Source organism: Desmodus rotundus, chromosome 6, assembly GCF_022682495.2.
Source record: "Desmodus rotundus isolate HL8 chromosome 6, HLdesRot8A.1, whole genome shotgun sequence".
Classification (NCBI taxonomy): domain Eukaryota; kingdom Metazoa; phylum Chordata; class Mammalia; order Chiroptera; family Phyllostomidae; genus Desmodus; species Desmodus rotundus.
The window spans coordinates 6,504,644-6,531,672 of NC_071392.1; the positions used below are offsets into that span (position 1 = coordinate 6,504,644).

The 27,029-nt window shown below is 47.8% G+C and overlaps 1 protein-coding gene across 3 annotated transcripts in view; it reads left to right on the forward strand.

The window, feature by feature from the left end:
- Positions 1–27,029, forward strand: part of AOAH (acyloxyacyl hydrolase) — a 146,211-nt gene that overhangs the window by 53,923 nt on the left and 65,259 nt on the right. For 2 of the 3 annotated variants that reach the window (XM_024563089.4, XM_071221640.1), the window contains 7 exons: positions 9,822–9,881; positions 13,878–13,948; positions 17,276–17,336; positions 18,432–18,502; positions 19,163–19,211; positions 21,480–21,528; positions 23,363–23,457. In XM_024563089.4, the coding sequence (XP_024418857.2) occupies positions 9,822–9,881; positions 13,878–13,948; positions 17,276–17,336; positions 18,432–18,502; positions 19,163–19,211; positions 21,480–21,528; positions 23,363–23,457 (456 nt within the window). The remainder of the gene's footprint in view (positions 1–9,821; positions 9,882–13,877; positions 13,949–17,275; positions 17,337–18,431; positions 18,503–19,162; positions 19,212–21,479; positions 21,529–23,362; positions 23,458–27,029) is intronic. The other variant, XM_045197439.3, reaches the window with a different exon arrangement.

The following is a 27,029-nucleotide window of genomic DNA, read 5'->3' on the forward strand; positions in this document are numbered from 1 at the left end:
ACCTGATTCCTGCAGGAGCCAGAGGCCCATCCACGCTGAGTGGGCAGGAGTGCATGCGTGTGCAGGGAATTCATGCTTCTCTGGAATCCAGATGACCAGGAAGCTACTGTGCTGGGTTTGGGAAGGAGTAAGTGTGCAGTTTTTATGAGAAGGTGACCCATGACAAATTCTTGTTGTTCAACTGAGAAATAAACGACCTGGCATCAGGGGTTTCAGGTCTCAATCCAGGCTCCTACCTGGTGAGTCAACCTGAACCCAACCCAGGGCTCCGAACCTGACCGGGCCAGCCCTTTGCGTCAGCACCCCCGTGTCTGGGGGGGATTGTGACACACATTTGGAGATTCCATCTGCCTGTTATACGTTGTGCCTCCACAAAACTCTTTGGAGGTCATTAGACTAGAAATTATCATAGAAACAGAAAGGCTTACATATCAGAGACCACCAAATTACATTGGTCCCTGAAGACTTGAAGGCTTGAAACTATAATAGAGCTGAGAAAACTCTAATAAAGCTGAGAAAACACAGAAGCCAAACCATATTTTGGCTTAAGCCTGTGTTTGGAACCTTGGAGAATTTATCTACTTAGACTTGTTTCAAAACTTATTTGGGGGTCATTAAACACAAAGAGATCTCAAAACTCTTAAAAGGATAGGAATACCAACGTGAATGTTAAGTTATACTTCAGTTTTGATAAGTAGAAGAAATTAAATTATTCCAAAGAAGTTATTTAAATGGTATTTGGGATTTGAACATTTTCTTGCCTGCTTTTAAGGAGTTAAAAAGTGATAGAGAAAATTGAGGAAATTCTTTCTCCCCTTAGCTTGAGAAAAGCTAAGGACGATAGTGAATTCAAACAGTTCTAAAAGATTTTTTTATGCTATTTTTTTCCACTACCACTCAGTCCCCTCATACCCCAGCAATCCCCAAACTGTGGCCCATGTCCATGAGTCCTCTTTCCTTTTTGCTCAATCCCTCCACCCCCTCACCTCCCCACCCCCAGCTGTCATCCCACTCTCCATCTATGAGTCTGTCTCTATTTTGCTAAAACATACTCTGAATTTTAAAGTTTTCATGCTGGTCTCCCAGCCCCCACTCTCGGCCCTCCTCTTCATTTCATTCATCACCCACATCGGCACTCAGCCCAGAAGTTTTCCTCTATGAAGTTTACCCAGAAGCCCCAAATTAAGCCAGGACCTCCAGGGTTCCTCTCTTTTCATTTCACTGTGCCCTTTCAGAACTTATTACAATTGCAATTGAATGAGTGCACAAAATTGTAATTTTAAATTGTAATTGTAAATTACAATGAATATTAAATTTTAATTTGTAAAATTATTTCATATTTGCCCCTTCTGTTAAGGTGTGAACTCCCCGACAACATTAATCTGGTTGTTTTATTCCTCGAACACACGCTGGTCTATTAGATTTCCCCGGAGCCCAGCACAGTTCGCTGCACTTAGTAATTGCTCAATAAAAGTCTGTTGCAAGAACAGTGTGGAGCACAGGACAATGGCCCCCCAATGAGGTACACATGCAAATCCCTAGCGTCTGCAAACGTTCTCTTTCATGGCAAAAGGGACCCTGTTCCCACCTCATTTTAGGCTCATTTTAGACTTCTGAACTACAGAAGTGTAAAAGAATAAATCCACATTGTTTTAAGGCACTACATTTGTGCTCATTTGTCACAGCAACAGTATAAAACTAATACAAATTGATTAAGTGTGTAACTTTGGGCAAGACTGACCTAGAAACCTGAATGCAAGTAGAATAATTTTAAAAATTAAAATACAATGTCACCAAACAAATGACCTAAGTCTGCCCAACTGCTGAACCACCCCCACCATCTGCCTAACCTAATCGTTTGCCAGGAATGATGGGCTTTAAAGAGTAGGACCGCCCTGGCTGGTGTGGCTCAGTGGACTGAGCACTGGCTTGCGATCCAAAAGAGTAGGACCACATCCTATAAAGAGAATAACCCACGGAGTCCAGCCCTGGAGAACGTGCATTTGCCCAGGCCCTAGGAAAGAAAGTCAAAATGAAATAAAGCAATTGTGACACCTCGGACACATTCCTTGAACAGCACTGCGTCTTGGATCTCTCACCTGTAAAGCGGGATTAAGAACAGTTACTCCTTCCTCTCTAAGTTGGTATAAAGTATAATGCAAATAAAATGCCTGAAACAGAACTTAAAACAGAAGGATTTCTTAAAGATGGTGAAGCGCTCTGTAGTGATGATGGTGGTGACAACCGTGGTAAAATCAATGAATAGTGATGCCAGGAAAAGGAGGGGGGTGGGACTAATGCTGTTTAAAACAAGGCATTTTTAAAGGTGTTGCATGGGAGAAAAAAGGGCAGGGATAGTGTGACGCATTGCGTTGATGATACTAATAGCTGTGCAATGCAGAATTCGCCCAGGACAGAGATCTTCAACTGGTGTGCTGCCCCACACAGGTGCACCACAAGAATCTTTAAAGCATGAAATACCTGACTGTTTAGTCAGGGGCACTGACCTCTTTTCCCTTAGACAGTCAAATTAAAAAACGACAACGGCCAACACAACAATAGCTGCCCGGGTGAGTGCCCTGTCTGGAACCATAAATATATAGGTCATATATTAGCGTTGCATCTTATTGGTCACGTAGAAAATAATGTTGTATCTGATTGGTTCATTTGTGGTACCGGAAATCCTTATGTACAAGCATAGGCACCTGATTATTTTAAGTCACTTTGCAACAAAAAGGGTAGTTAAATATTGTCATTTTGTAAATCAATCAAAATTATACCTAATTTTTTGCCAGATCGTCAAAAAATATATTTTTGGTGTGCTGCAGAATTGTAATAATTCGTTTATGTGTGCCATGAGATGCAAAAGGTTGAAAACCACTGGCCTGGGCAAAGGAAGAAAATGTAGCTAATGGGAAAATAAGTATGAAGAGACATTTGGTGGTAAAAAAAAAAAAACCAATACATTTAAAACTAGTAGCTTCTCCCTTTTACTTTTATCTTTTGTCCCTGGAGGAAGCAAGCGGCACGAACTGACTTCACTTTTTCCATGTATCTTAAAGTCATCAATGCCTGTCAGAACTGAGAAGTGTCAGGACATGAGAATCAGATTGGGCGTCGGTAGAGCTTATCTTACCCTGCATTTTGGAAAAGAGCCACGGCAGCAGGCAGCGGAACCAGACACAGTAACACACCAGCCAATTCCACCCGAAGGCCAGCCATGGCACTACTTCATAAAGGCATACAAGCAGACAGGCTTTGTGTTGCTACCTAATAGAAATCGCTCAAAGCCCTCTCTGGTCCCTTTCTCCTGGCTCTTCTAGGCTGGTGTTATGAATGCACTTACTTACCTTGCTCCTTTCTTTCAAACCCTGCTCCATTAGTAAATCAACCTACACCATTAAATTTAGGAGTGAGGAACATCTTATCCTTCAAAAACTTCTGGAAAAGATCCAGTGTTTTTCAGTGATCTTGCCCCACGCCCAGGCCCCTGAACACGTGCCTCGCCTTTGCAATAAAATACTCACATCTGACATCATCATTTCACTTCCCAGGAGCTTTTGTCTTTGTGGGAACCTGGCACCCCTGTCGCACGTGTGAAGTAAAAAAAGGAACCTTCTCAGATCCACTGCTGCTATGAAGGTTAGCCGAGAAGGCAGTCCCTAAAAATTGTTCACTACAGAAATGCATGGCTAAAAATACAATTTTTCTTTACTTCCTCCGCTCCCAAGTGTAGCAAAATGCAATTCTCGAACGTCACAGAGCTTGAGAAGGCCCAGTGAGTGCATGCACCCTATCCAATTCACCGACCCTCCTAGACGTCAAGGGAAATTATCCTCAGTTCTGGAGCAGACCCTGCACTCTGCGGTCTTTACATGCTGGCCTGCCCTACTCTGTCCAGTCCAGTGTGCTTGGGCTGCAGCACTGGAACGTTTGGGAAACGCCTTTCTAAATAGCGTTCCTACCCCAAAGTGGCTCAGAATCTTAAATACACTAATGTGTGTGGCTGCTCTCTCCTCTGGCTAGTTCACAGGTTTCCCACACTTTTTTAACTCAAAACAACCGCAGTTTCCCTTCCTAGTGCCCCTGGTTGCACCTCCCAGAGCAAGGTTAAAAGCATGGGCTTTTGTGCCAAGCAGGGCTGAACCAAATCTGGACTGTGCCACTTACTGGCTCGGTCCCTTTGGGTAAGTTATTTATCTACTCTGAGCCTCCGTGTACCTCATCTATAAAATAGGGATAAGAGTAATTACCACGTAACACTTTCCATACTGTATTCTCATTACAGTGTTCTGTAAATATTCTCTCCCAGGTTGTAAAGCCCTTGATGAGAGGGGCCGTGTTTCATTCACAATTATATCCCTAGTATAGAATGCATGGTACAAGGCAGATGCTCAATGAGTATTGGAGGAATGCACGGATACAGTGAATGATTGCACAGAGAAATGACTGACTGGGTGAATATTTCTTTCTCCTTCCATTACCAACCGTGTGCTGGCAACTACACTTGTGCCTGGGTTACATGGATTTCCGCACAGGGCACAGGTTCTTGGCACACACAGTGCTTCTCTCCTTTGACCACGTGATCCTTTGCATTAATCCTTCCACACGTCATGTGAGTGACTCTTGCCCTGCTGCTGAGCCTCGGTGTGATTTTCTAAGTCACATTTTGTTGCTGTGTTACAATGTCAGGCTTACCTCATTGCTGGAAAACAGCGTGGCAGTGGTGGGAAAGGTGCTGGAATCGAGAGATTTGAGGACCATCTGCTCTGTCTGCAGAGTGGCCCTGGTTAAGTTACGTAACCTCTGAGCCTCAGTTTTCTCATCTGTAAAGTGGGAGAAATGATACTTTTCTCTTGAGGTGGTTTTTAGGATCATTGAAAAATAGCATACATTTATGTAGACCGTTTTAACTATTTTAATTTTTTCCACCTGTCTATTGGTGACCTGTCACCCAGAATAGAAGCACTGATTGTCGTTAAAACTAGCATTGTGCACACTGCATGCAAAGCACTATTCTAAGTACTATCTTGTTCAATCTTTGCACACCCAAAAAGTGTCATCATCCCCATTTGCAGATGAGGAAACTGAGGCTCAGAAGGCTTAAGTAACATGTCCAATATCTCGTAACTAGTAAATGGCAAAGCTGGGATTCCAACCGCAAACACTCTGGAGTCCAGATTCACTTTAAATTAGGAAAGGACATGGAGACCATGGTCTAGTGGTCAACACATTTAAAAAGCTTCCACTGAGGACGGAAATTTTACCCACATGCAAAGTGCTAGATTTGACAACTTTCTTCCTGTTGCATGGAGTCCCATCGGGCTAATGGTTGGCAGAGGGCAGACCCCAGCAGGGCACCCCTTTTGTCTGTGAAACCCATGGCAATGCATGCTTGGCCAGTCCTTCCATCAGCTGTCTGTGTCGGAGCCCAGGGCCCGGCGCCGTCACCACACTGGAGAGTGAGAGCAGCCATCCAAGCCTCTGCCCTGGCTCTGGTTTGGGCTGGCTCTGAAATCATTCTAGACAAAAGTATCATACAGGGTCTGGCACAAATAACGCCCCCTTTTATTACAAAATCTTGTATTACAAAATCATAAACATGTACTTCTATAACATAATATTATCACCCTCAAGCACATCATATGATATTTTCGGTGGCATGTTCAAATTAAAATGATAAATTATGCCACCCATATGATGGCCCTACCCGCCACTCTCAGGCAGACGCTACTTCTGCCGGACCCTGTATTCCATGGGCCACCATGGATAGATGCGTCCATGTCCTCTGGCAGTCAAGCAAAGGGTCAGCCTTTCCTTTTTCAGACTGCCAGGGCCCGGTGCCATGTTGTCCTTGGAATTTCCCAAGTTCTTAAATAGAGAAATCTGACATACATATCCATGGCTCTTTGAACTACAAACCCGCAGGCTGAGAGCTCATATCTCTATGAGCCTCCATGATCGCTTCCCAGGCAACCCATCCACGAGTGTTAAACAGACGCTGAAGGGGATTTGAAGCTGGGAGAAGGAAGCCCTACAACCAAAGGGAGAAAGGAACGAGAGGCCAAGAAAATGTGACCATCACAAATTGCGGGGTGAAACAAGCATTCCCAGCACCAAGCCCCTCACAGCTGAGGGGGAATCTTCTGGTGTCATTAACATTGTTCACCTTCCAGACAGAAGGGTTTCTACCCAGCTCACAGTCTTTCTCAATCCCAAACTTTCTCCTCAACCATTGATTACAGGTGCGCCCCCTAGCAGGGGTGTCCTACCGGCAGCCGCAGGCCACGTGCAGCCCAGGATGGCTGTGAATGTGGCCCAACACAAAATCATAAATTTGCTTAAAACATGATGAGATTTATTGGTGATTATGTGTCACAATGCATTTAATGTGTGGCCCAAGACAACTCTTCTTCTTCCAGTGTGGCACAGAGATGCCAAAAGGTTGGACACCCCTGCGAGTCTAAAGGTTTCACTTTAAAGAAGATGAAAAAGCGGTCTTCATACTTTAGAAATGATGGCTTAGACCCTGTGTCACCAACAGCAGAAGGTCACCAAGGAATGATAATTATCTTCATTTCCACTTGCTGGCCGTTTGCCCCCTTTCCTGCCATTAAGACAAGTGAACTAATGAGCTTTCCCAAATGTCTTTGAGTCCTTACTTCTTTTTTCTTCTGGGGAATAAAGATCAGCCTTTTGTCTAGATCTTCCTTCTGTTGGCATCAGCATGCTTGAACAGGGGAGAAGGTGGCTCTCTGGTCAAGCCAGGTCCAGATGAACCTGCCTCAGCATTTCCACCAGGGCCACAGAAGCAACGGTCAGACCCCACACGAAGGACGTTAGGTGCGGCCCTTGGCACTTTACTTATTTTGCTTGTCTCTTTCCCTCATGAATCATGGATCCCCCCCCCCCAGAGAACTGAGATGAATTAAAATCAAATCAGTTCCCTCCAGGGGAGCCAAGTGCCCTCTCCTAGGGAGAGGTTGCCACAGCCCCTCTCTGCTTCACCCCGCTTCTGTTTGCTGTTCGGGCTTCTGGTGTGTCTCTTTGCCCGGTGGAAACTCTGGGGGGAGCGGGTGTGTGTGCACCCCCAAATCGCCAGCATCCTTACCATATCCCTGCGCTGGAAACACATCATTTTCTACTTCGGTAAAAACAGGGCAACATGTGTTACGTTTGTCTTTTGGCCTTTTGTTTTGTTTGAAAGCATTGATTGCTGAATGTGCACCTATTCTTGAAAATTTAGAAAACACAGAAAAGACCCAAAAGGAAAATTATCACCCACAATTCTCGTAGCATATGTCTGTGCAGGATTTCTTCTGGGTCTGTGAGATCGGGTAGCCTGTTGCCCTTGTTTGATGTAATAGCGTACGTGTTTTCTCTCACTTTTTATTTTCGTATTTACTGAGCACCTACTACATAGCAGGGACGGTGTGAGACCCCATAAATCTTGATCCCAGCTGTCGAATGCACAGGGCTACCCCCGGGCGGAGAAGCGGGGCCCCACCGCCCAGTTTCAATACCGTGCAGAATGAGAACGACCTTTAGGCTGACAAGGGCGGCCAGAAAGAGCTCCTAAACAGCAGTGTGCCCCTGGATCTAACGTCATCGTGATCCTGCCAGAGACATTTGTTTTACACAACAGGAGAATTTCCGGGGCATGTCGGAATTTCCAGAAAAAGCCAGAACTGCATCCAGTACAGTCTTTCAATGGGGCTGTTCCCTAAGCAGTCTTTCTGTTTAAGACGACTTTCTGAGAGGCGAGGACTATCAGGAACTGGTCTGGTCCTGCTGCCAGCCAATCAGAAGGCACGGAGGGCGTGGTCTTCGAGTGCGGTCTGCAGGTGCCCACAGTCTGTACCATGACCTTGGTGACTGATCACAAAGATGTCTGGGGAGTCCTCGGGAGAGGCTGGGTGGCCTGGGCTGTGATGGCGACCCTGGAGCCCACAGGACCACAACTGTTCACCACCTGACACACAGCAGTGCCGTGGTGCTTTAAGACACACACACTGTAGGGATCCTGGCAGCCAGGCCCACCTGCAAAGCGGCTTCTTTTTCCAAGTTGCTGACCGAGAGCCGCAGGGTGCCGTCCTTTGAGCCTGAGCCGCAGGTGTGTGCATTGGAGCAGACAGCAGGGAGAGGGTTTCAGAGGCAGCCGCTACGTGCTCAGAGGGCAGGCAGCAGCTGGCTCTGCTGCCCTCCTTCCTAAAGCCCCTCCTGGAAAGTGTGCCCCAACCCTGGCCCGTCCTGAGCCATCCCTCCTCCGCTCGTGTTCCTGCAGCGTGGCTGAGCCTGCAGACAAGCAGGCTCCAGGGTGGGGGGAGGCCTCTCTCAGGTGAAGAGCCACATGGGAGTCAAGTAGGGACTTGGGTCCCGAACACCCATCAGCAGCAAGGGCCAGCTCCTCCCAAGAGGCCTGTCCTGCTGGGCAACCAGCTCCAAGGTCCCTGCTTCAAGGCAGCAACAAAGTTCTCAGTTACCTGGAGTCAGAACTGTGACGCTCTCCCAGAATGCCAGCTGCCCTGCTGACTGGGGTAAAGTCTTCCAATCACTGAGAAGCACAGATTAGCAGTTACAAAGTACTCACGGGGTACAAAGTACAGCACAGGGAATGTCGTCAGCAATATTGCAATAACGGCGCACAGTGCCAGGTGGGCACCGGAAATGTCGGGGGATACTTTGTAAGGCGTATGATTGTCCAACCATAATCATACCCAGTCAACCATAATCATACCTGTGCACCCGAAACCAAAACAAAATAATACTGAATGTCAACTGTAATTGAAGAAGATTTTTAAAAAAACATACCCATGATTGAGCAGGGGGTGATCGGGGCAGGCCCGGGGCTAGGGGCTTCACACAAACAACAATCTGTAACCCTCACGACCCCTTAGGAGGTGGACCGCTGTGACCCCCACCTTACACAGGACAAAAGCAGGCCATTTTAGCCTGCTAAGGAGCAGAGTAGAACCTGATGAAGGACGCGCAGCTAGTGAAGAGCAGAGCTGGGATTGGAACCCACCCCCCACGTTCCCGTTAGTGCCATCCAAGGGGCAGACCAAGGTGGGATGAGGCAGGACCAGGATATGGGGTGGGAGGGGGAGCAGAAAGCGCTGGGAGGCAGTGATGGGGGCAAATACTCTCCCTTCCTTACTCCCACCCGGTTTTCTCCCAACCCTCCTACAAATATACAAATGTGGAATTCCATAACAATAGTTACGGGGATTAATTAGCTAGCTTTGAACTTGCAGCCGTGTAAACTCAGATGTGTTCAGGTGCTCTAGAAATGGCCTAAAGAAGGGGCTGTCGAACCAGGAGAAGGGGAGGGGAAAGAGGGAGGGGGTGGGACTTGCCCAGGACTGTGGCCCAAGTTGGCCCGGGCCACCTCCCACCCTGGGTCTTTCAGACACAAGGACAAGCTGGTCCTTGGGAGTCAGCGAAGCCTCACTCACAGGGAGGTGGGGATTCAGACTGAGTGTCTGCTGGACGCCAACTCTGAGACTGGCAGCAGCCAGTTTCCTAGCTTTTCTGCGCCTGCTCTTCCTCATGCAGGAAAGGTCAGATCTTTCTGAGCTGTCGTGAAGAATAAACAAGGTAATGTTTGCAAAGTACTTAGCATGACAGCTGGCATGGAGAGAGCCCCTTCCTAAAGATCGTTATTAACATGAAATTGCCTCCCTGAGAATTGTCTTATCACAAAGTTATGGAATAATTTCTTAGTCCCAAACTCACAGCCTTGAAAAATCCTGACCTTGAAAAAGACACAGAAAGAAAAGGCAAGACACACACAGTAATGTTGTCTGATTTTTCTTTTATAGGAAACCTGGAAATTTGCCCTAGAGAAGGCAAGACAGATGGTCAAGAAGTCTCCAACTCTGGTAAGCCTGCCATGGGTACAATGCCAACCGTCTCCCAGGCATGGCCACCTGGCCCTGGCCCTGGTCCTCACTCCACAAAAGCCCGGGCTGCTCTGGGTCCTGCAGGGGCCTTGGGCTGGCAGTAGGGATGTGAGCTCCTTCCCCTCCCCCTCTCTTCTCTTTGTAGCGATATTTCCCAACCTCAGCACCACTGACGTTCCTTCCGGGCTGGAGAGTCCTTTGTTGTGTGCACTGTCCTGTGCGTGGTGGGATGTTCAGCAGCATCCCTGTCCTCCACCCACTAGATGACAGCATCACTGTCCAGCCCTCCCCAGGCATGACAACCAAAACTGTACCCTGACCTTCCCAAATGTCCTCTGACCCCCACAGAAACCTGCGCTCTCTCCAGTAGACTGTTTTGGAGGAGGCTGTGTATCCTCCCATTCCTCCGCTTTCTAAATATGTGACCTTAGACTGAGTCTCAGTTTTTCCATCAGTTCGATGGGGATGGTAACAGTGTCCCTGTCCCCAAGCATGGACGTGAGGACTAATAGGGCTGATGTGTGTGAAGTACATGGTGTCATGCCTGGGACTTATCAAGCACTCTCTAGATACTAGTGCAATCGTCACATAGTTATTCCTCTCCCTACTTTGTCCTCTTTGTAATAATACTTTGATTCAACAGAGAGAATGGTCAGTTCAAATCAGTTATCATGGAGTCAAGTATTTGACTTAGGCCCTGGTTACAAATCAGCCCCAATTGAAAAGGAAGCAAGAGAGTAGACCTTTAAAAAGGGTGTGTCCCTTTATGCTAGAGCCCTGAGTGAGGCTGTGGTCCTCACAGAGGCAGGGAGAGGGCAGGGCCCCTGTCCTTGGCTTCTCCCTGCTGGCCGGCCCATCACTCACCTCATGCACTGCCGTGAAGGTTGGATTGGCTTGGCAACCTGAAAATACAGGGAAGGAATATCCCTTCATGCTCAGCTTGCTGGGTCTAGCAGATTCATATAGAGGACGCCCTATTACATTTGCATTTCAGGTAAATAATTATGTAGTATAAGTGTGTCCAGTGCAATCTCTTATCAGGAAACACTGCTCGTGGGGTGGGGGGGTGGTGCGGAGGAGACGTTTGGGTTTTGACGTTCACGGCACAAGCGTGTTTCATGACGAGATGCAGGCGCTTCTACACGATCTGTTAGTCCATCACCATGTCTGCGTTGCTGATCGCTATTTAATTCAGTGAATAATTAGAGTCCAACTGGAGCTAGTCTAGCTCCTCTGCTCAAGTCATCGAACAAGACATTGAAACACCCCTTGAAGCCCTTGACCGTCACTTCAGAGCTCCAAACAGAACTGAAGAATGCAGCACAGTCCGTCCTTTCTTCTTCCCTCCAGGCATCTAAACACTTGTTCTCAGGGCATTGTTTTCTTCACTTGGCACAAGCTGCCTCGGCATTAACTCAAAGGCTAATTAGGATTTTACAGTTTTCTATTTCTGTCACCAGAATTGCAAGCATAATTCATGGGGTAGGATTCCAATGATTTCCTGCATGAAGCAAAAAAAAAAAAAAAAGAAAAAAAGAAAATCTACTGAACGATTCAACAATAATACACTTCTCAAAAGCAAAAACCCCTCCAATTTTTTTCCTTGACAGACTAAGGCTGTCAAGGAAAAAAAAAAAAATCAGAAAATGCGAATAAGCATTTCGGGAAAACGGCTCAGAGGATATCGGCGGCACTGAATTCCCTGGGGCCGCTGAGAGCCTCAGACTTAGACAGCATGTGGAGAGAAGCACACAGTAGGTTGCCTGTCGGGTCGGCACAGCAGGCGGACCGTGAGAACCCAGACTGGGGAAAAGCTCCGCACTGTCTGTACGCCTGCCTGCAGGGAATCCCACACTCCCGGGAAGGTCTGTACCTGCCAGAGGCCCCGAGAGCCTCCTCAGGGCTACTTCCCTGGGACTTGGCAGAACACTGGCCTCTAAGGGTTTAGAGAACCTAAGTCATGGAATCCCTTTACTCAGTGCTCACAAAAACTCCTACAAAGCAGATAGCATGCCTCACTGTCAACCCCGTGGTACAGACGAGAGAACTGAGACTCAGATAGGTTAAGTAACTGGCTCATTCCACCTAACACATGAGTGAGAAACCCATCTTTCAAATCCATGTTTAGCTACTCCTGAGTGCCTACCCTTCCCACTACGTCGGCAGCCATCTCCCAGACCTCCTTGGCACTAAATTTCAGGCGGCACCTCTCATATCGCAGGCTCTGGAGGTACCAGAACCATGCAGTGAGCAACCAGGGGTGCCACGCAGGGTGGCCCTGACCTGAAACCCACCTACTCAACAGAATCCTCCGGGAAGCCTTTACCAGGGGCACCCAACCAACAGCCCATAGGCCACATGCAGCCCAGGAGGGCTATGAATGCATCCTAGCACAAAATCGTAAATGTACTTAAAACATTGTGAACTTTTTTGTGATGACGTGTCACATTGTATTTCATGTGTGGCCCAAGATAACTCCTCTTCTTCCAGTGTGGCCCAGAGACGCCAAAAAGTTAGACGCCCCTGCTTAAACATTGCCGCTGCTCAAATGCAACCCCAGACCAATTAAATCCAAGTAAAGTAACACACAAGAGTTGAAAAGCACCTCACCACACAGAAATTCCACTTCAGGTTGGCTGTCTATAGAGAGCGGTCCCTCTCCCCCTTGACCTTCCATCCACCCCCTTCACTGCAGTTCGCTTTATTCGACCCCTGCTCATTGTCCTGTGTTTATCAGGCCAAGGCCTTCAGACTAAAGTACAGAAGTGGCTCGGACAATCCAGTGCCACTTGGCTTTGACCGCTGGGTCTCAGAATGTGTCTACATATCCTAACTGCCAGCAAGGTGGGGGCATATTTCATGCTGGTGTTGTTCATTTTACAGTGTGTCTACAGCCCCATCTCAACCAGTTACCAGGTCTCTGGACTCCACCTTCTAATTACCCCGCCTTTTCACCACCATCCCCCTCCGGCCTTACTTCAATGGTCCCAACCAGCAGCAATTCGGTCCTCTCCCAGGGACATTTGGCAAAGTCTGGAGACTTTTTTGGGTTGCTGGCATCTAGGGGCTAGACACCAGATATGCTGCTACCAGCCTACAATGCACAAGACAGCCCACGAGTAAGACTTATTTAGCCCCAAATGGCAGTAATGCTGAAGTTAGAAGCCCCGGGATCGGGCCTCAGGGTCTGCAGCTGCCAACGGGCCTGGAGACCCTGAGGTTAACCCAGGGTCTCTGTTAACACAGGTCCTAGGCGTCTGCTGGCAGGAATCGGCGGTGTCTCTCCCTTCATTGATAAATGGTGATTCCTAACTAACTTAGTCTACTCTGTTGCCTTTTTCTTTCCTCTGAGGAAAGCAATGAAGCAGTATGGAAACCACGATCTTTCTAGAGGCACTACTTAGTAAAAGGCCAGGTTTTTCATGTATCACAGAGCTAGAGAGGCTTAGGAAACTACAGTCCCTCCATTCTCAAAGCTCAAGGAGCTTCGCCTATACTGTCTTTTGCCCCCACCAGGGGAGGGGCCCATCCTCGCTGGTTCTTCCCATTCGTCTAAGAGGAGGGAATGATTTTACCTGATATGTCCTTCATTTTCAAGTCCTTTTCCAAAACACTGGAGTATAGTGAGGAAGAGAAATTTGGTTGTCTAAGTAGATCAGCCCAAAGTGGGCCAGGCCCTTGGGGAAGGGCAGGCAAAGGCAGACAGGGGAAGGTGGGAATGCGGGCTGGGTGGAGAGGAAGGGGCTGCCCTCCAGAGGAGGAATGAGCCTGAACACAGGCTCAGATGTGCAACCAGTATGTAGTGTGGGGCCAGGAACAAAAGATAAATTTAGTTTGTTAGAATGGCCTAGGTTCTGGAGAAAGAGAAATTCAGAAATCTCAACTCTGGAGCCAGCAGGAAAGGAAGGGCCTCTAGAAATCGGGGAGCCATTCCTTGAGCTAAATAAATCTTTTCATTATTTTTTTTCCCTCCAGAAGTATTCCAGAAGCAGTTCTGACATTTGTTCCCTCCCATTCCTGGCCAAGATCTGTCAGGAGATTAAATCGTACGTATTCGACCTCTACCCTTCTGATTACCGCCCGGAGTAGCAGCTCTGGCTGCCCCTGTTTCCCAATGACCAAAACCACCTTCAAATAGACAAGGCATCTTCCCGAAAGGGAAAGTGCTTCCTGCTCATGACTCGTATGGAACCTAGAGGACAAATTAGCTCCAAACCAATTCTTTTAGAAATATACCCAATGCCAGTATCTTTGCACCTCAAGACCTGACCTTTTCACAAGGTGGGGGCACAGGCTGCCGGTGAAGCCATGTCTCCCACCCACCGAGGACCCAAGAGACCTGCCACCCAGGTGTATCGGACCACACATGTTCTTCGGGGACATCCACATTCTTGGCTCCTGGGCAATGCTGTCTCCTGAGCCAGCTTTGAAAACAAGCTACTTAATGTCTCTGAGTCTCCATTTCTCCGTACCTAAGTTTAAGGTACAGGATAAATTAGGGCTACCCCTCAGAATCACCTGGGAATGATTTCTATGCAGGCCACTTGGCCTGGGGCCTAGTGGGGGCGTGCTGCATTTCTCTGGGCTCCAGTGGTCTCTGTCCCACCCCCACCCCCACCTCCCCCAGAGCTCACGTTCTATCCAGGGGCCAGACGGTGGAAACTGCAGGTCCAGGTGATGCTCTCATGCCTCCAAATCACACTCTGTAGCTGGGGGGCAGTCCCTGGGAGCACACCATCCGCCCAGGTGCCTGTGGCTTTCCTCCTTGCTCTTCAGGAGGCAGGTTCTGTCAGGTGAGCTGATTGTAGTCTGCCCTAGTTCTCACTCTGACAGCCCGCAGGTGAGAGAGCCTAGAGGTGAGGCAGGCTGCGAGGTTGTATTAGTCTCCTAGGGTCGCTGCAATAAAATACACAACCCAGCTGACTTAGAACAACAGAAGTGTGTTCTCTCCCAGTTCTGGAGGCTGCAGGTCTAGCAGAAAGGTGTCTGCAGGGCCCCTCTGAGATGCCCCCGAGGCTCTAGGTCGGATCCTTCCCTACCCGTTCGCTTCTGGTGGTGGCCGTCAGTCCTTGGTGTCCCTGGCTTGTAGCTGCCTCCCTTCAGCCTCTGCATCCACCTTCATATGGCCATCTTCCCTTTTATAAGGACGCCAGTCATATCAGATTAGGGCCCACTCTAATGACCTCATCCTAACGTGATAACATCTGCAAAATGCTCTTTCTATATAAGGTCACATTCACAGGGACTAGGGGTTAGAACTTCAGCATATCTCATCTGTGAACACAGTTGAGCCCTGACAGACATATGTAGAATGTACATATCCTACATTCCACCGCCTTCATCTCATGAGCTCCACAAAACCTAAATCCACTACACACCGCCCATCTGCTGCAGACATTTCTTGGGAGAGAGGGAAGGGATGCTTCTGGCCCCCATGAACAGCCTCTCAGGGATCCAAGAGTTTAAGAACTTTTTCCTGGTTCATGTGCCACATGAGCTCCTGCAAACCAGCTGTGAGAAGTGTTAGCCTGGTCCCATAAACAGCACCAGCACCCTGCTTCATGAGTAGGGGTAGATGCAGAGGGGAGGCATCAGGATGTGGGGTGTGGGTAGGGGGAACACCAGACAGAGGATGCAGGGAGGCTGAGATGCACCCCACTTTCGGGCCCCTAATCGTTCCCTCACGCCCAGCTCTGGTTGAATGGAGACCCCTGCTCCCTGCTTGCTGAGAGCATCATTCCATTTTCTACATCACACATGGACCCCCAGGACCCAGAATGACAACTCTTCAATGGAACCACCTTTGAAAAAATGATTTCCAGAGCATCCGAGGTGGGGAATTTTCCCGGCCTAATTTAAAAAGGAAACTCTTCTTTTAGGAAAAAGCAAAAGCAGTGTGTTTTCTTCTTTTTCTGGAGGTAAAATCACGTGCCCAGGGTCACAGAGCAGGTCATGGATACATCCGATGTCTGAATCCAGCAGCCAGGTCCCAAAGGTCGGACTCAGAGACACTACATTGTCTGTCCCTCAACTCTCAGCCCCACTTTTAGGAGAGCAAGTGGGTTCTGGCACATGAAACGCCTGGCCCACCAGCACAGTCAGCAGGTGGCAGAGACAGACCTACTGTGTCTTCTCCTGAGTAACCCTTCCATAAAATCCCCTCCGGCAGCAATGCCTGGCCTGCTCTGTGCCTCTCCCTGCCCCCATCCTGTCTGGCCTAAAAGCCTTCGAAATACAATGGAGGGGTGCCCACCCACGGAAAGTTTTCCAGCTCCCAGCCTAACTGCAGGCATTCAGCCCCCACGGTACTCCAGGCTCACCGGTGAGGGTCTCCACACTCTGTTCCATTGCTGTGCCCCCAGCTCTTGGAGCATGGCAATACCATTTCTTAGTAAACCTTTTATCCCTAGTTTCCTCCACTGTGCTTAGCATCTTGTAGGGACTTGGTGAACGAACAAGGAAATAAATAGAGAAAAAGCATTACTTTACTGGAAAAAAAGATGTGTAGGCTACCAGATTACCACCACGGGGCAATCAAGTTTTCAGTTTTTGTTGTCGTTTTGTTTTGATCAGAATTCGCAGTGCCTACACACTGTCCATTCTTTTTAATCTTCACCTGAGGGTATGTTTTATTGATTTTAGAAAGAGAGGGAGGCGGGTAGATAGAGAACCTTGATGTGAGAGAGAAACGTCAGTCGGTAGCCTCTCACATGTGCCCTGACAGTGGGGGATTGAACCCACAGCTAGATACATGCCCTGATGGGGGATCGAACCCATAACCTTCTGGTGTATGGGACAACACTCAAACCACCTGAGCCACCTGGCCTGGGCACACTGTCTATTTTTTATTGTAGCGATGCTAAATCAGGAGGGTCCCCTCTTAACAGTCTATTCTTTTTGTTTACTTTCCATATGCATAAACCTACATATGTATTATTTCACATAAGTGTATACGGAATCTCCTAGCTTATGCCTCAAGATTCTCCGTGTAAGTTTCTAGAGTTTTAACAAATGACTTGCATCACAGAATTGGTATATAAAATGGCACAAGTTCAACCATGAGTGCTGAGCTCGCTGACTGCACCCAAAATGCAGTCTCCTTCCCAGGGGATTCTCAACATGAGTACCTGCGCCCAGGGAAGCATCAGTTCAGTTACTTCACTTCCCCACGGGGCGAGTTAGGTGGCATAGAGGACAGAGTACCGGTGGTGGAGAGCAGGGGTTGGCCGAGTGTGCCCGGTGCTCTTATCTTGTTTTTAGAATGGGCTTCTGTTGTATAAACTCAAAACAGCCATATCTGAAAATGCCTGTGTTTGCCTTCACAGTTTCTTTTTTTCCTTAGCTCACCAGGTGCTTTGTTTTCTTTCCCCCAGAAGTATAGAGAATTCTGTGCCGTTCAGAGATGCTGACTCAGACAAGTACAGTGCTTTCCCAGTGAGTATGGTTAATAGCACCCAGCTGGCCACAGACGCTTGCATCACCTCCTACAAGTCTCCTTAGTAAGACAACACTGAATTCTGCTAGAGTGCATTTTTAATTTGATAATACACCATTTCACAGTTTTTACAGATTTTTGTCATCTTAATAATGCAGAGACCGTGGAGGTGGATCTTAGGTCTGGGTTTTGGTTTCCTGAGGCCATTCCCAGCTGGTAACCTCCGTGGGGATTAAAATGATCTGGAAAGGTGTTGGGAATTATTTTGGAAATTCTTAAACCTACTTCAATTAACCTTTTAGAAGTGTGTGTGAGTGTGTGTGAGTGTGTGGGAGAGAGCATGCAGCTGGGCACGTTTGATTTAGAGCGGTTAGGATGTCAGGATGTTCTCTGTGAAAGAAGCAAGCACGTAACGTGTTGCAAAGTCCCCGAAGCTGGTGAGATCTCAGATCGTCCACCTGGGAACGGGAATTAACAACATTGCCTGACATTATCATGACTCTTGATCCTTTCCAGTCAGATGGGCCCGACCTGTATAAGTCCACATAATTAACCAGTTTAGCTAAAGAGTTTTTAATTATCCAGTAAAATGATTAATCACTTGACCAAATAAACTAATCGATTAAGGCCTCACAAGACTGGTGATTGACAGAGAAAGTTCAGGGAGTTGGATGGTCCTACAGGTGGTGGACATGCACAGAGACACACAGAGACACGTGTGCACCCACACACGTGTGTGCACATGTACATATAACCATGTGTGTGCGCACATGCCCACATACATACAGTCACACATGTGCGCCCCCTGTGCACCCACATACAGGCACACGCCCAGTAGCATGTACACACACATTCACACACACTCACATAGGCACTCACTGCCCCCTGTTATTGGCCCTGGCACTAAGTCACGTTTCACCTCCCACAGCGTATTTTATCATCTTCATCTTAGTGTTTTTAGCGACGATCGCTAGTGTTCCTGGACTGTGCTTGAGTTATAAGCGGCAGGTGCCATCCCCCTCAGGCAGCTCTGCCCGCCCCTCCCCATGAAGGCCGGGCAGAACTGACCCTTCCCTTGTGCTCCTGGGTTTCAGACTCTGCGAGGATACCACTGGCGGGGGCGGGACTGCAACGACAGCGACGAGATGGCATACCCGGGCAGGAGGTAAGCGTCTCTGCTGGCCACTGGTCCTGAAAATTGCCTTCTGAAAAAGAGGCAGGAAGCATCACTCCTTTCCCCAGCCTAGGGAGTGCACACTCCCAGAGAGAAGGGCCCCCATCCCGATCGAGGCAAAGCCGGTGAAACAAGAACATCATTTTTCCACTAAAGGCCCCCCAAGCACCCACTAATTGCCAAGCGTGCTGCACCCTGCTGGGTGGTAAACAGAATGAAAATAGGCCTCTTCTCTGTGGCGCTTACAGCCTAGTGGGAAAGATAACCAAGTAATCAGCTCATTGTGGGTGTCTTCCCAGCCACCTACCTGAGGCTCACACCCAGAAACAGTCACCCTTTCAGCCCGGCTTAGGGGAGGGCTCCAGTGAGTGACAAACACGTCACATTCTAGTCCTGGGCTGGTGTTCAGCCAAGCAGTGCAGGAGCGGAGTCAACCGTGAGAAGGCTGGGTTCGGGCCAGCGCTCCCAACCAATGTCCCTCCCGGAGATAATGGCCGAGGGGCCGAGCAGAGGCTTCCGTACGCCACAGCAGGACAGCCTGCTGTCTCTCAGTGACACTTTGGGTAGAGCTCATGGGGCACTCACCCACGAAGCTGATGGTACTGAGGGACAAGTATATGCCGAAGACCAATGCTGACGTTTTCTTCCCAGACCGGACACCTGGGACGCGCACCAGGACTCCAACTGCAACGGCATTTGGGTAAGCAACTAGATTACACTTGGCCCTGCCCTCCTGAGTCCCCGTCCCTCATCTGTTTGTCACACCTGAGGAAGAGGGTGACAGACCAAAGCTACGCTCTCCTCACAAGAGGTGGGGCCCCAGCCGTCACAGCCCCTTTAAGCCTTGCTGAAGGCCACCCACACCTAACCTCTTCATTCCCTCTGAGCAGTCTGAAATTAAATGGAGAGCAGTGTCAGCAAAGTTTTACAGCCACCCGAACAGAGCAAAGCAGTGGCTGTCACCATGTCACTGCTGCCCTTCCTTCAGTTTCTTAAGGCGAGTCAGGCAGCACAGACCATGCCCTGGGTTTACCACACTGTGGAGCATCTAGCTCTGGTGGCCCAGTTCCCTTTAAGTAATGGGTTTGCTGTGTCTGGACGGAGAAAGGGGAAGGAAGGAGGCAAGCCAACCAATCATGCATCCGAGGACAGCAGTGGCTGCTGACCCAGGTTTCACGGGGCCTTCAGCTTATGCAGTGAGAGGCATCCTCGATACCAAATCACAGATACATCATCAAGTACGAGAGTAAACAAATGATTAGAACAATGAAAGAAATTCTAACAAATTGCTGGAGTCTTGGAAATGCAGGCCCTTTCTTTTGAGATCTCTTTTTGGATTCCTCACAAATGCTTACATGGAAATTATGTCCCAAATGCAGCCTGGCTTCTCCTCTCCACCTAGAACACTCTATGGCTCCCAGCTGCTCCCAGTACTCTCAGAAGCAGGGATTGTGCTAATAGGAGCCCTTATATATAAGATTCCCAGCTTTAAGATAAATTGCCTCTGAATAGTTGCCACATTGATCTGCTTGGATGACTTGGGGAACATTCCTGTAAATATTTCCCTGTCTCCAGGACACTGACGGTCCATGTTCTCTGGGGTATGGAGAACAGGATAGATGGTACCATAGTCCACCCCACCTACCAGTCACACTGCCTTTTTATGAGCAGGAGAAGACATCTCCCCTAGATCTTCAGGTGCTAAGACCCCCAAAGCTGCTCTTGTGCTGATAAATTCAAGCTAAGGTGTCATGTTGGAGGATAGAGGGGGTTGATCAGTGTGTGAGACTGCTGTCCTTGTTCCATGGCCCCATCCCTGCTTCTGATTTGCTGTGCCACCTGCATAAGGAAGGCCAGCAAGAGACTGTGCTCGGCTGATGGAAATCCACCAGGAGCCCAGGAAGCATCCCACCATCAGTCATGGCAGAAAGACCCATCGCCTTTACAGCTGCCCCTTCCCACTGAGGGAAATTGACTCGCTGGCTTGTGAAATCATAAACTCAGAGGGGATTTTACAGCCATCAAGCCTATTATTTTCCAAACAGTTCCCCCAGAACCCTAGTGTTGAGCGTGACGTTAATAGGTGCTGGGGGAGGGGTTCTATAGTCAAGCTCAGGAAGTACTGGGTCGGAGACACCCGGACAGTTTCATCTGCTCCCTGACTTCTCAGCATGCCCGATGCTGCAACATGCATTGGGAGCCCCCAAGACCAAGAGAGTAAACACGCTGTTTCAAACACATCTCGGACCACCGAGCACTTTTGTCTTAGAATGCGGTTAATACAACTATTGCTATCTAGCGGCATACCAGTGCTCTCTGGACTACAGTGTGGCAAGCCAAAGAAAACCAAAACCAACAATATGTGCATATATCCGTGTATATATGAAAGCTTTCCCTTAAAGTCATCCAGACTCTGCTTCCACCTCCCAAGGGCCGGCCGCTCCACCAGGGACAGCCTTTGCATGGAGTGTGAGGAAGCCCCTCTCTCATGCCATCTCGGGCCCACTCACAGAGCCAACCTTACTGCCGGGTGCCTCCTTATCGGCTGGTTACATTTGGGTGGGATAATTCTCAAGTGTCGGTGCTGTCTTATAAATTGCAGGCTGTTCCACGGCACCTCTCCTCTACCAGCAGATGCCAGTGGCTCCCCTTCCCTTCCCCCCATTGTAACAACCAAAATTTTCTCTAGACATTGCCAAATGTCCCTTGGGGTGGGGGTGGGGGGCAAAAACAGCCCTGTGGTGGATCGCAGCTCCAGAAGTATCAATGCTTCTCGCTGGAGACCAGTTCTGTAAAGCCTGACTCACCTGCATGGATGGTTGCTGTGTGGGAGGAAGGACTCAAGAGACTTTAAAGGATTTACCTGCTGATGTGCTTTTGCACCTGTACAGCCATCTGGGGAGGGTTTCGAGTATATGTGTCGTAAATTGAAAACCGACCTGCTAATCCCATCGTTTCTCCTTTAAAGGGTGTTGATCCAAAAGATGGGATTCCCTATGAGAAGAAATTCTGTGAAGGTAGGAGTTGTAGAAGTCCATTTGGTTATTACAGTGGGATGTTTTTTCTAGTCTGAGTCAAACTGAAGGGAATAGACCACCCACGTGAGGAAGTGCCTGAGGCCGCAACCTAAACTTGACCAATTTACACTCATTTTCCTGACAGATCCGAAGGAGATGTGAAAAGGATTCTAGAGAAAGGAGGCAAAATCTAGAGAAAGCAAAACTGAATTTGTCTCCCTTATCTGAGGATTGGGAGCTTGAGTGATAATGTTAGAAAAAGCTGCAACGTCGAAAACAAAGTAACTGAAATCCAGCTTCTCCAAATAAGAAAATAAGTGGACGTGATCATTTTCAATCTTCTCCATGTCCTTCTGAAAACACAACAAGCTCAGATGTCTGGGCTTGAACTGACAGAGTCCCTGTGTCATCTGGGATAGATACCTGGATGACTCAAGCCAAACCTCTGAGCTGCAGCCACTGGAGTTCCCAAAAAGAGCTGAGCAAAAGCTCTGTATTCTAAATGCCTCGGACATCTGGGCTCCCGGGACTGTTAGGAAAAACCTATTATCACCCACATATCACTGAAAACGTGCTCCTGAGGTGCCCAAATAAGAACCTGTGGTGGCATCACTGTTCTATGTGTAGGCAATAGTTTTCCCTCACATTTAGAAGCATATCATTCATTCATTCATTCATGCATACATTCATTCAACAGATATTTGTTGAATGTCTATTGCTATGAAGTACCAAGAGCTGTACTTGGCTTTGAGTTTTCATGAGCAGACATGATACAGTCCTTGCCCCCAGTCAACTTAAAGTATAATTACAGTTAAGCTCTCAGAGGGGCAGAAGGGCAGGAAGGAGACTGAAAATATGAAGACCCAACCCATAGTTATGCAGTTCAGGAATGCTTGTTGGATGAATAAAAGAATAAATACACAAATAAACTGGTGAATAAACAAACTCCAATCTAAGCGAAATCCTGGCACAAGGCTCTGGGGTCACTGTGGGAAGCCTCTTGAATTCCCCACATCCCAACCCCTCCCGGATGTCCTGGGCCTTCTCTGTCACCATGTGTGTGGCCAAGTACTGTCACAGATGCCCCAGACAGGAAACCACTGGAGTGAGGCTGATTGGGGCTGGGGAGGGTTGGAGGTGGGAGAAGGAAGCTCCTTCTCTGACTGTGGGAGGCATCAATTAATTCCTCCAGGATCTTAAGGGACTTGGAAGAGCACACGCACCACCCATGGGTGCATGATTTGTGTGGATGGGCCTCGGAGTCAGATTAAGTGATTCTCATCTCCAGACACAGCAGGCTGCACAGAGACGGATGTTTCTCCATCAGCCCTTGGTTGGCCAGAATCGTCCATCCTGTGCTTTTTAGCATATGAACGTCTGGATTAAGAGCTTTAACAGTCACAATATCTTTGATAAGTCAAAACTGCTCCGTGAGATCAGTAATTCTTAAAGTGAATTATCACAGAAATTAGTATGTTTTCCAAGAAGCAATTTCCAGAAGCAAACTGTAGGGCATATTTCTAAGTTCAAATGAAGTTTTGATCCATTTATTCATCCGTCATTCACTCAGGATATCTCACGGCAGTTTGTATTACGAGCTGGGAAACACACCTTCATTGGTACAGCTTAGCTCACAATTTCCACGGCCTAGAAATCTCATCTGGCTCTGAAATGCTACGCCCCGCCTCTGCAACACACAGCAGGTGGCCATGCATCACTGCTACGATGCTCTGTGCATGGAACACACGCCAGGGCGTCCACTGTCCTGACCACACAGTTGGAGGCGTCAAACTACTTGAGAACATAAATAATGCAAGTCAATTGTGCCACCTAGGTTCCCAGCCCAGGGGCATCATTTTGCTGGGAGACTCAGCGGGGGCTCATTTTCACATCCCTCCCGAATGGATCACAGCTTCGCAGATGTCCCTGGTAAGTCATTTTGGCAGTCATCATCCCGATGCGCTGGCCTTTGGGTTCGTTTCCCCTCTAAATGTGACGCCAACTCCAAACAGGTGTGAATTTTCCTGCTCAGTAAAATCTGCCGTAAAGGGCACATCCTTTCCAGTTCAGTTCATTTCAGACAACGTGGTAAGAGATGGGAGGGCATCAGTGCAACAGGCTCAGCACAGGAGCCAGTGTGTCCATCCGAGAAGGGAACGGTGCCCCTGCCTGGTGGAAAGGACACTATGGCCCATGGGGAAGTGTTGTCCTACAGCACCTCTGTGGGGGAGGGGGGTTCCGCCAAAAAGGCTGAGGGTTTGATTCCTGGTCAGGGCACATACCTAGGTTGCAGATTTGATCCCTGGTCAGGGAGCATACGGGAGGCAACAGATTGATGTTTCTCTCGCACATCAATGTTTCTCTCTCTCTCTCTCTCCTTTCCTCTCTCTCTAAAATCAATAAACATAACCTCAAGTGAGGATTAAAAAAATGAACATAATATTTAGAATATATAAGGCAGGATTTAAATCTTCTAATAGCAAAGAGTTCCTGAATGTCAATAAGAAGAAAAATTTAAATTTTTAATGATCAAGGACATGACCGATCAATATAAAAATAGTTTCATCTTTAGCAGTAATCAAGGAAACACAAAGCAAAATGACGATATAGTATCAGTTGTCACTTGTCAAGCAGACAAATGTTAAAAACTGACAAAGGCCTAGTATTAGCAAGAATATGGTAAAATGGGTGTGTTCATTCTCTACCAATGAGAACTGGAGTTGGTTGAACTTCTCTGCTAGGCAATTTGACAATATGTCCAAAGTGACATGAAAATATTTGTGGTTTTAACCAGTAATTCCCCATCTGGAAACATACCTTTAAAACTGACCAGTCATTTGCTCAAGAATCTATGCCTATGAGTACTCCATCAAAGAGTTATTTATAAGAGCAAAAATGAGAAAAGAAATTAAAAATAGGGAATTAGATATATAAAATTGTATATCACCCACCCATAAAATGAAATATTATGCAACCATTAATGCACATAGTATAGACACATTTATTGGCAAGAAAATGTGTTTATGGTCATTTGTTAGGGGGGAAAGCAAGTTGCGAGGGGTACAGACGGCCCAGTTTTTGTGTGCACAAAGAAAATCTTTGGAAGGCTGTAGGTCAGTGTGGTAACGCAGGTATCTTTGGATGGTAGAATTCTGGGTAACTCTTTTCAACTTTTCTTCCAATGAACTTGTGTATCATGTATGTACAAACATGACAATACAAAATTTGGGGAATTGTTTCATTTTGTTTTCAGCCAATAGCCAAGGAAACTTGCTAAAGAAAACCAAAGCATTGCTTTACTGAATCTTTGTAAAAAACCCTCTGAAGTAGCTGTGGTTTCGGCCAGGCTCACTTTATAGACACACAGAGAACAGGTGGCTAAGTCACTTCCTGTCAGAGTCACCTCCATCCAGCCCCTAACAGAAACACCTTCAATGCGGGTCCAAACGATCTCAAACAAGAAGACCACGTGCTTCAATGAGCTACCAGCTTGGAAAACACTACAGAACCACAGATGGGATTCAAACCACACAAAAGAAAATTAACACACAGCTCACGCAGGGAGGGCAGTGGTGTCGGCTAACCAGGCAGGTCCCCGTCCTCGTGCTGTCCTTCCTATCCCGCTCCTGGGCCTCTGCAGGCAGAAGCGACGATTCTCCCAGGGAGGATGGCCTCTCACACACTCTCTGTCTGCAGTGCGCTGCATCTCTGGGGAAGAGAAAAACCCACTGAGAAGACATTTAATGAAATCACCCCTGCAAGCCCAGAAGCCGGCCCCATTCCGGAGTCCTGACAATTGGGATTTGAATTGTAACATTTTTATCTGCTATTTGCAACAACAAACTGGTTGAAATTCTGCAGATGAGCATTTGCTGGCTTGGGTTTTAGGTTCGTCCCCACCCCCCTGCATCCCCGTCACCCTTTGGCAGTAAACAGTTTTGAGAAATGACTATGAGAAGGGGTGATGCTGTAGGGCTGATGAGGAACCCAAATGGAGCAGAACGGTAATTGAACTCGGTAAGACTTATCTATTAGGTTAATGATACTATTGATGGTAGGGACAGCCTTCCAGTTTTCGTGTCATTTTGTCATTTATTTCAAGCCTTCAATGTTCCTTAAAACGTCTCGAAAGGTTAACATTCCTCTATCCAGGCTTCGTTCCTTCATGGTGATGGCAGATGCATGAGAGGGCAAGGCCCCTATACAAACAAATTTGCTGACTCATGTCTACCATCAACCCACCAGCCAAAGCAAGTCATATGGCCATGCCCAGGTCAATGGGGAAGTGTACCTGCCCCAGGTGGGAAAGGCAAGAGAGTGAATATTTGCTGTATTGCTTTTGTCTAATTACAAGTGTTAAATATTCAGTGGAGAAAAATACGCAAATACTGAAATTATTAACAAATCATTAAAATTCCATTTAATGCTACCACCCAGACAGAATCGTTTTAGCATTTTGGAGTATACAATTGTTTATGAAGTATTCCTTTAATATTCTTCTTAGAAAAAAAGAGAATGTATAAAGTCAATGTTAGACTAATTTGGGGAAGTAAAAACAAAAATCCCACCACCTTCTCCAACTCTTCTCAGTATTTTTCCACTCTTTCCCAGCACCCCACCCCCACGACGCAGGCACACACTCACGAGGCTGTTACATGAATAACAAGCACACAACTGGTGAGCCTCCTTTTATACAATTACTACTAACCATGATCACCCTTCCACATTCCTCCTTAGTCGTCACACTTGTTAGAGATGCTTAGGTTCACAGATTCTTTTTCAGTGTACAAGCCATGAACTACCTAACCTTCACCCAGGACTAAATATTAAGCTGATTCATGCTTTCCTTTTTGGCTACTATGGATCATGTCCCTTTAAAAAAAAAAAAGTTTCCCATTTTTTTAAACATATTCCCTGTGGACTCTCCTCCTCTGCACAGGGGCGGCCTAGGTAGGAGGGCCTCACAGACACCTGCGAGGTGTGTTGAGCTCAGCTGTCTCCTGTGTTGGCTGCACGGTTTTAAATACTTGTAGCACGTGTACACAACTGATCTCCAAATACTAACCCAAGACCTACTATGTGCCAAGCCTGGGACAGGGGCTAATGACACAGGGGTGACGGGGTGGGAAAAGCCCAAGTGCTCAGGGAGCCTCTGGCCTGTGGGGAATACAGACAAGCCAATGGCAGCTTCTGGGTGAGACCACACTCATGTGTGTGCCCTGCAAAGCCGACGACGCCCCTGCAAACGCATGGCCCCGACCCAGCCATTGCTAAGGAAGCCACAGCCTCGGGGGCCCTGCCGCACAGCCCCTTCGCCTCTGTTCCTGCTGTCCTCTGGTTAAGCAGCGGGGCACCCTGGAGGCCTGTTGATACCTGATTAGATTAGGGGTGTGCTCATTTGGAAAGATACTTATAATTCAATAAAGGGGGTGTGAAGATCCACCCTGGTGGGTCCCCAGAAGCAAGCGCCCGTTACCCCAATGGGAGTGGATGGGCAGTTC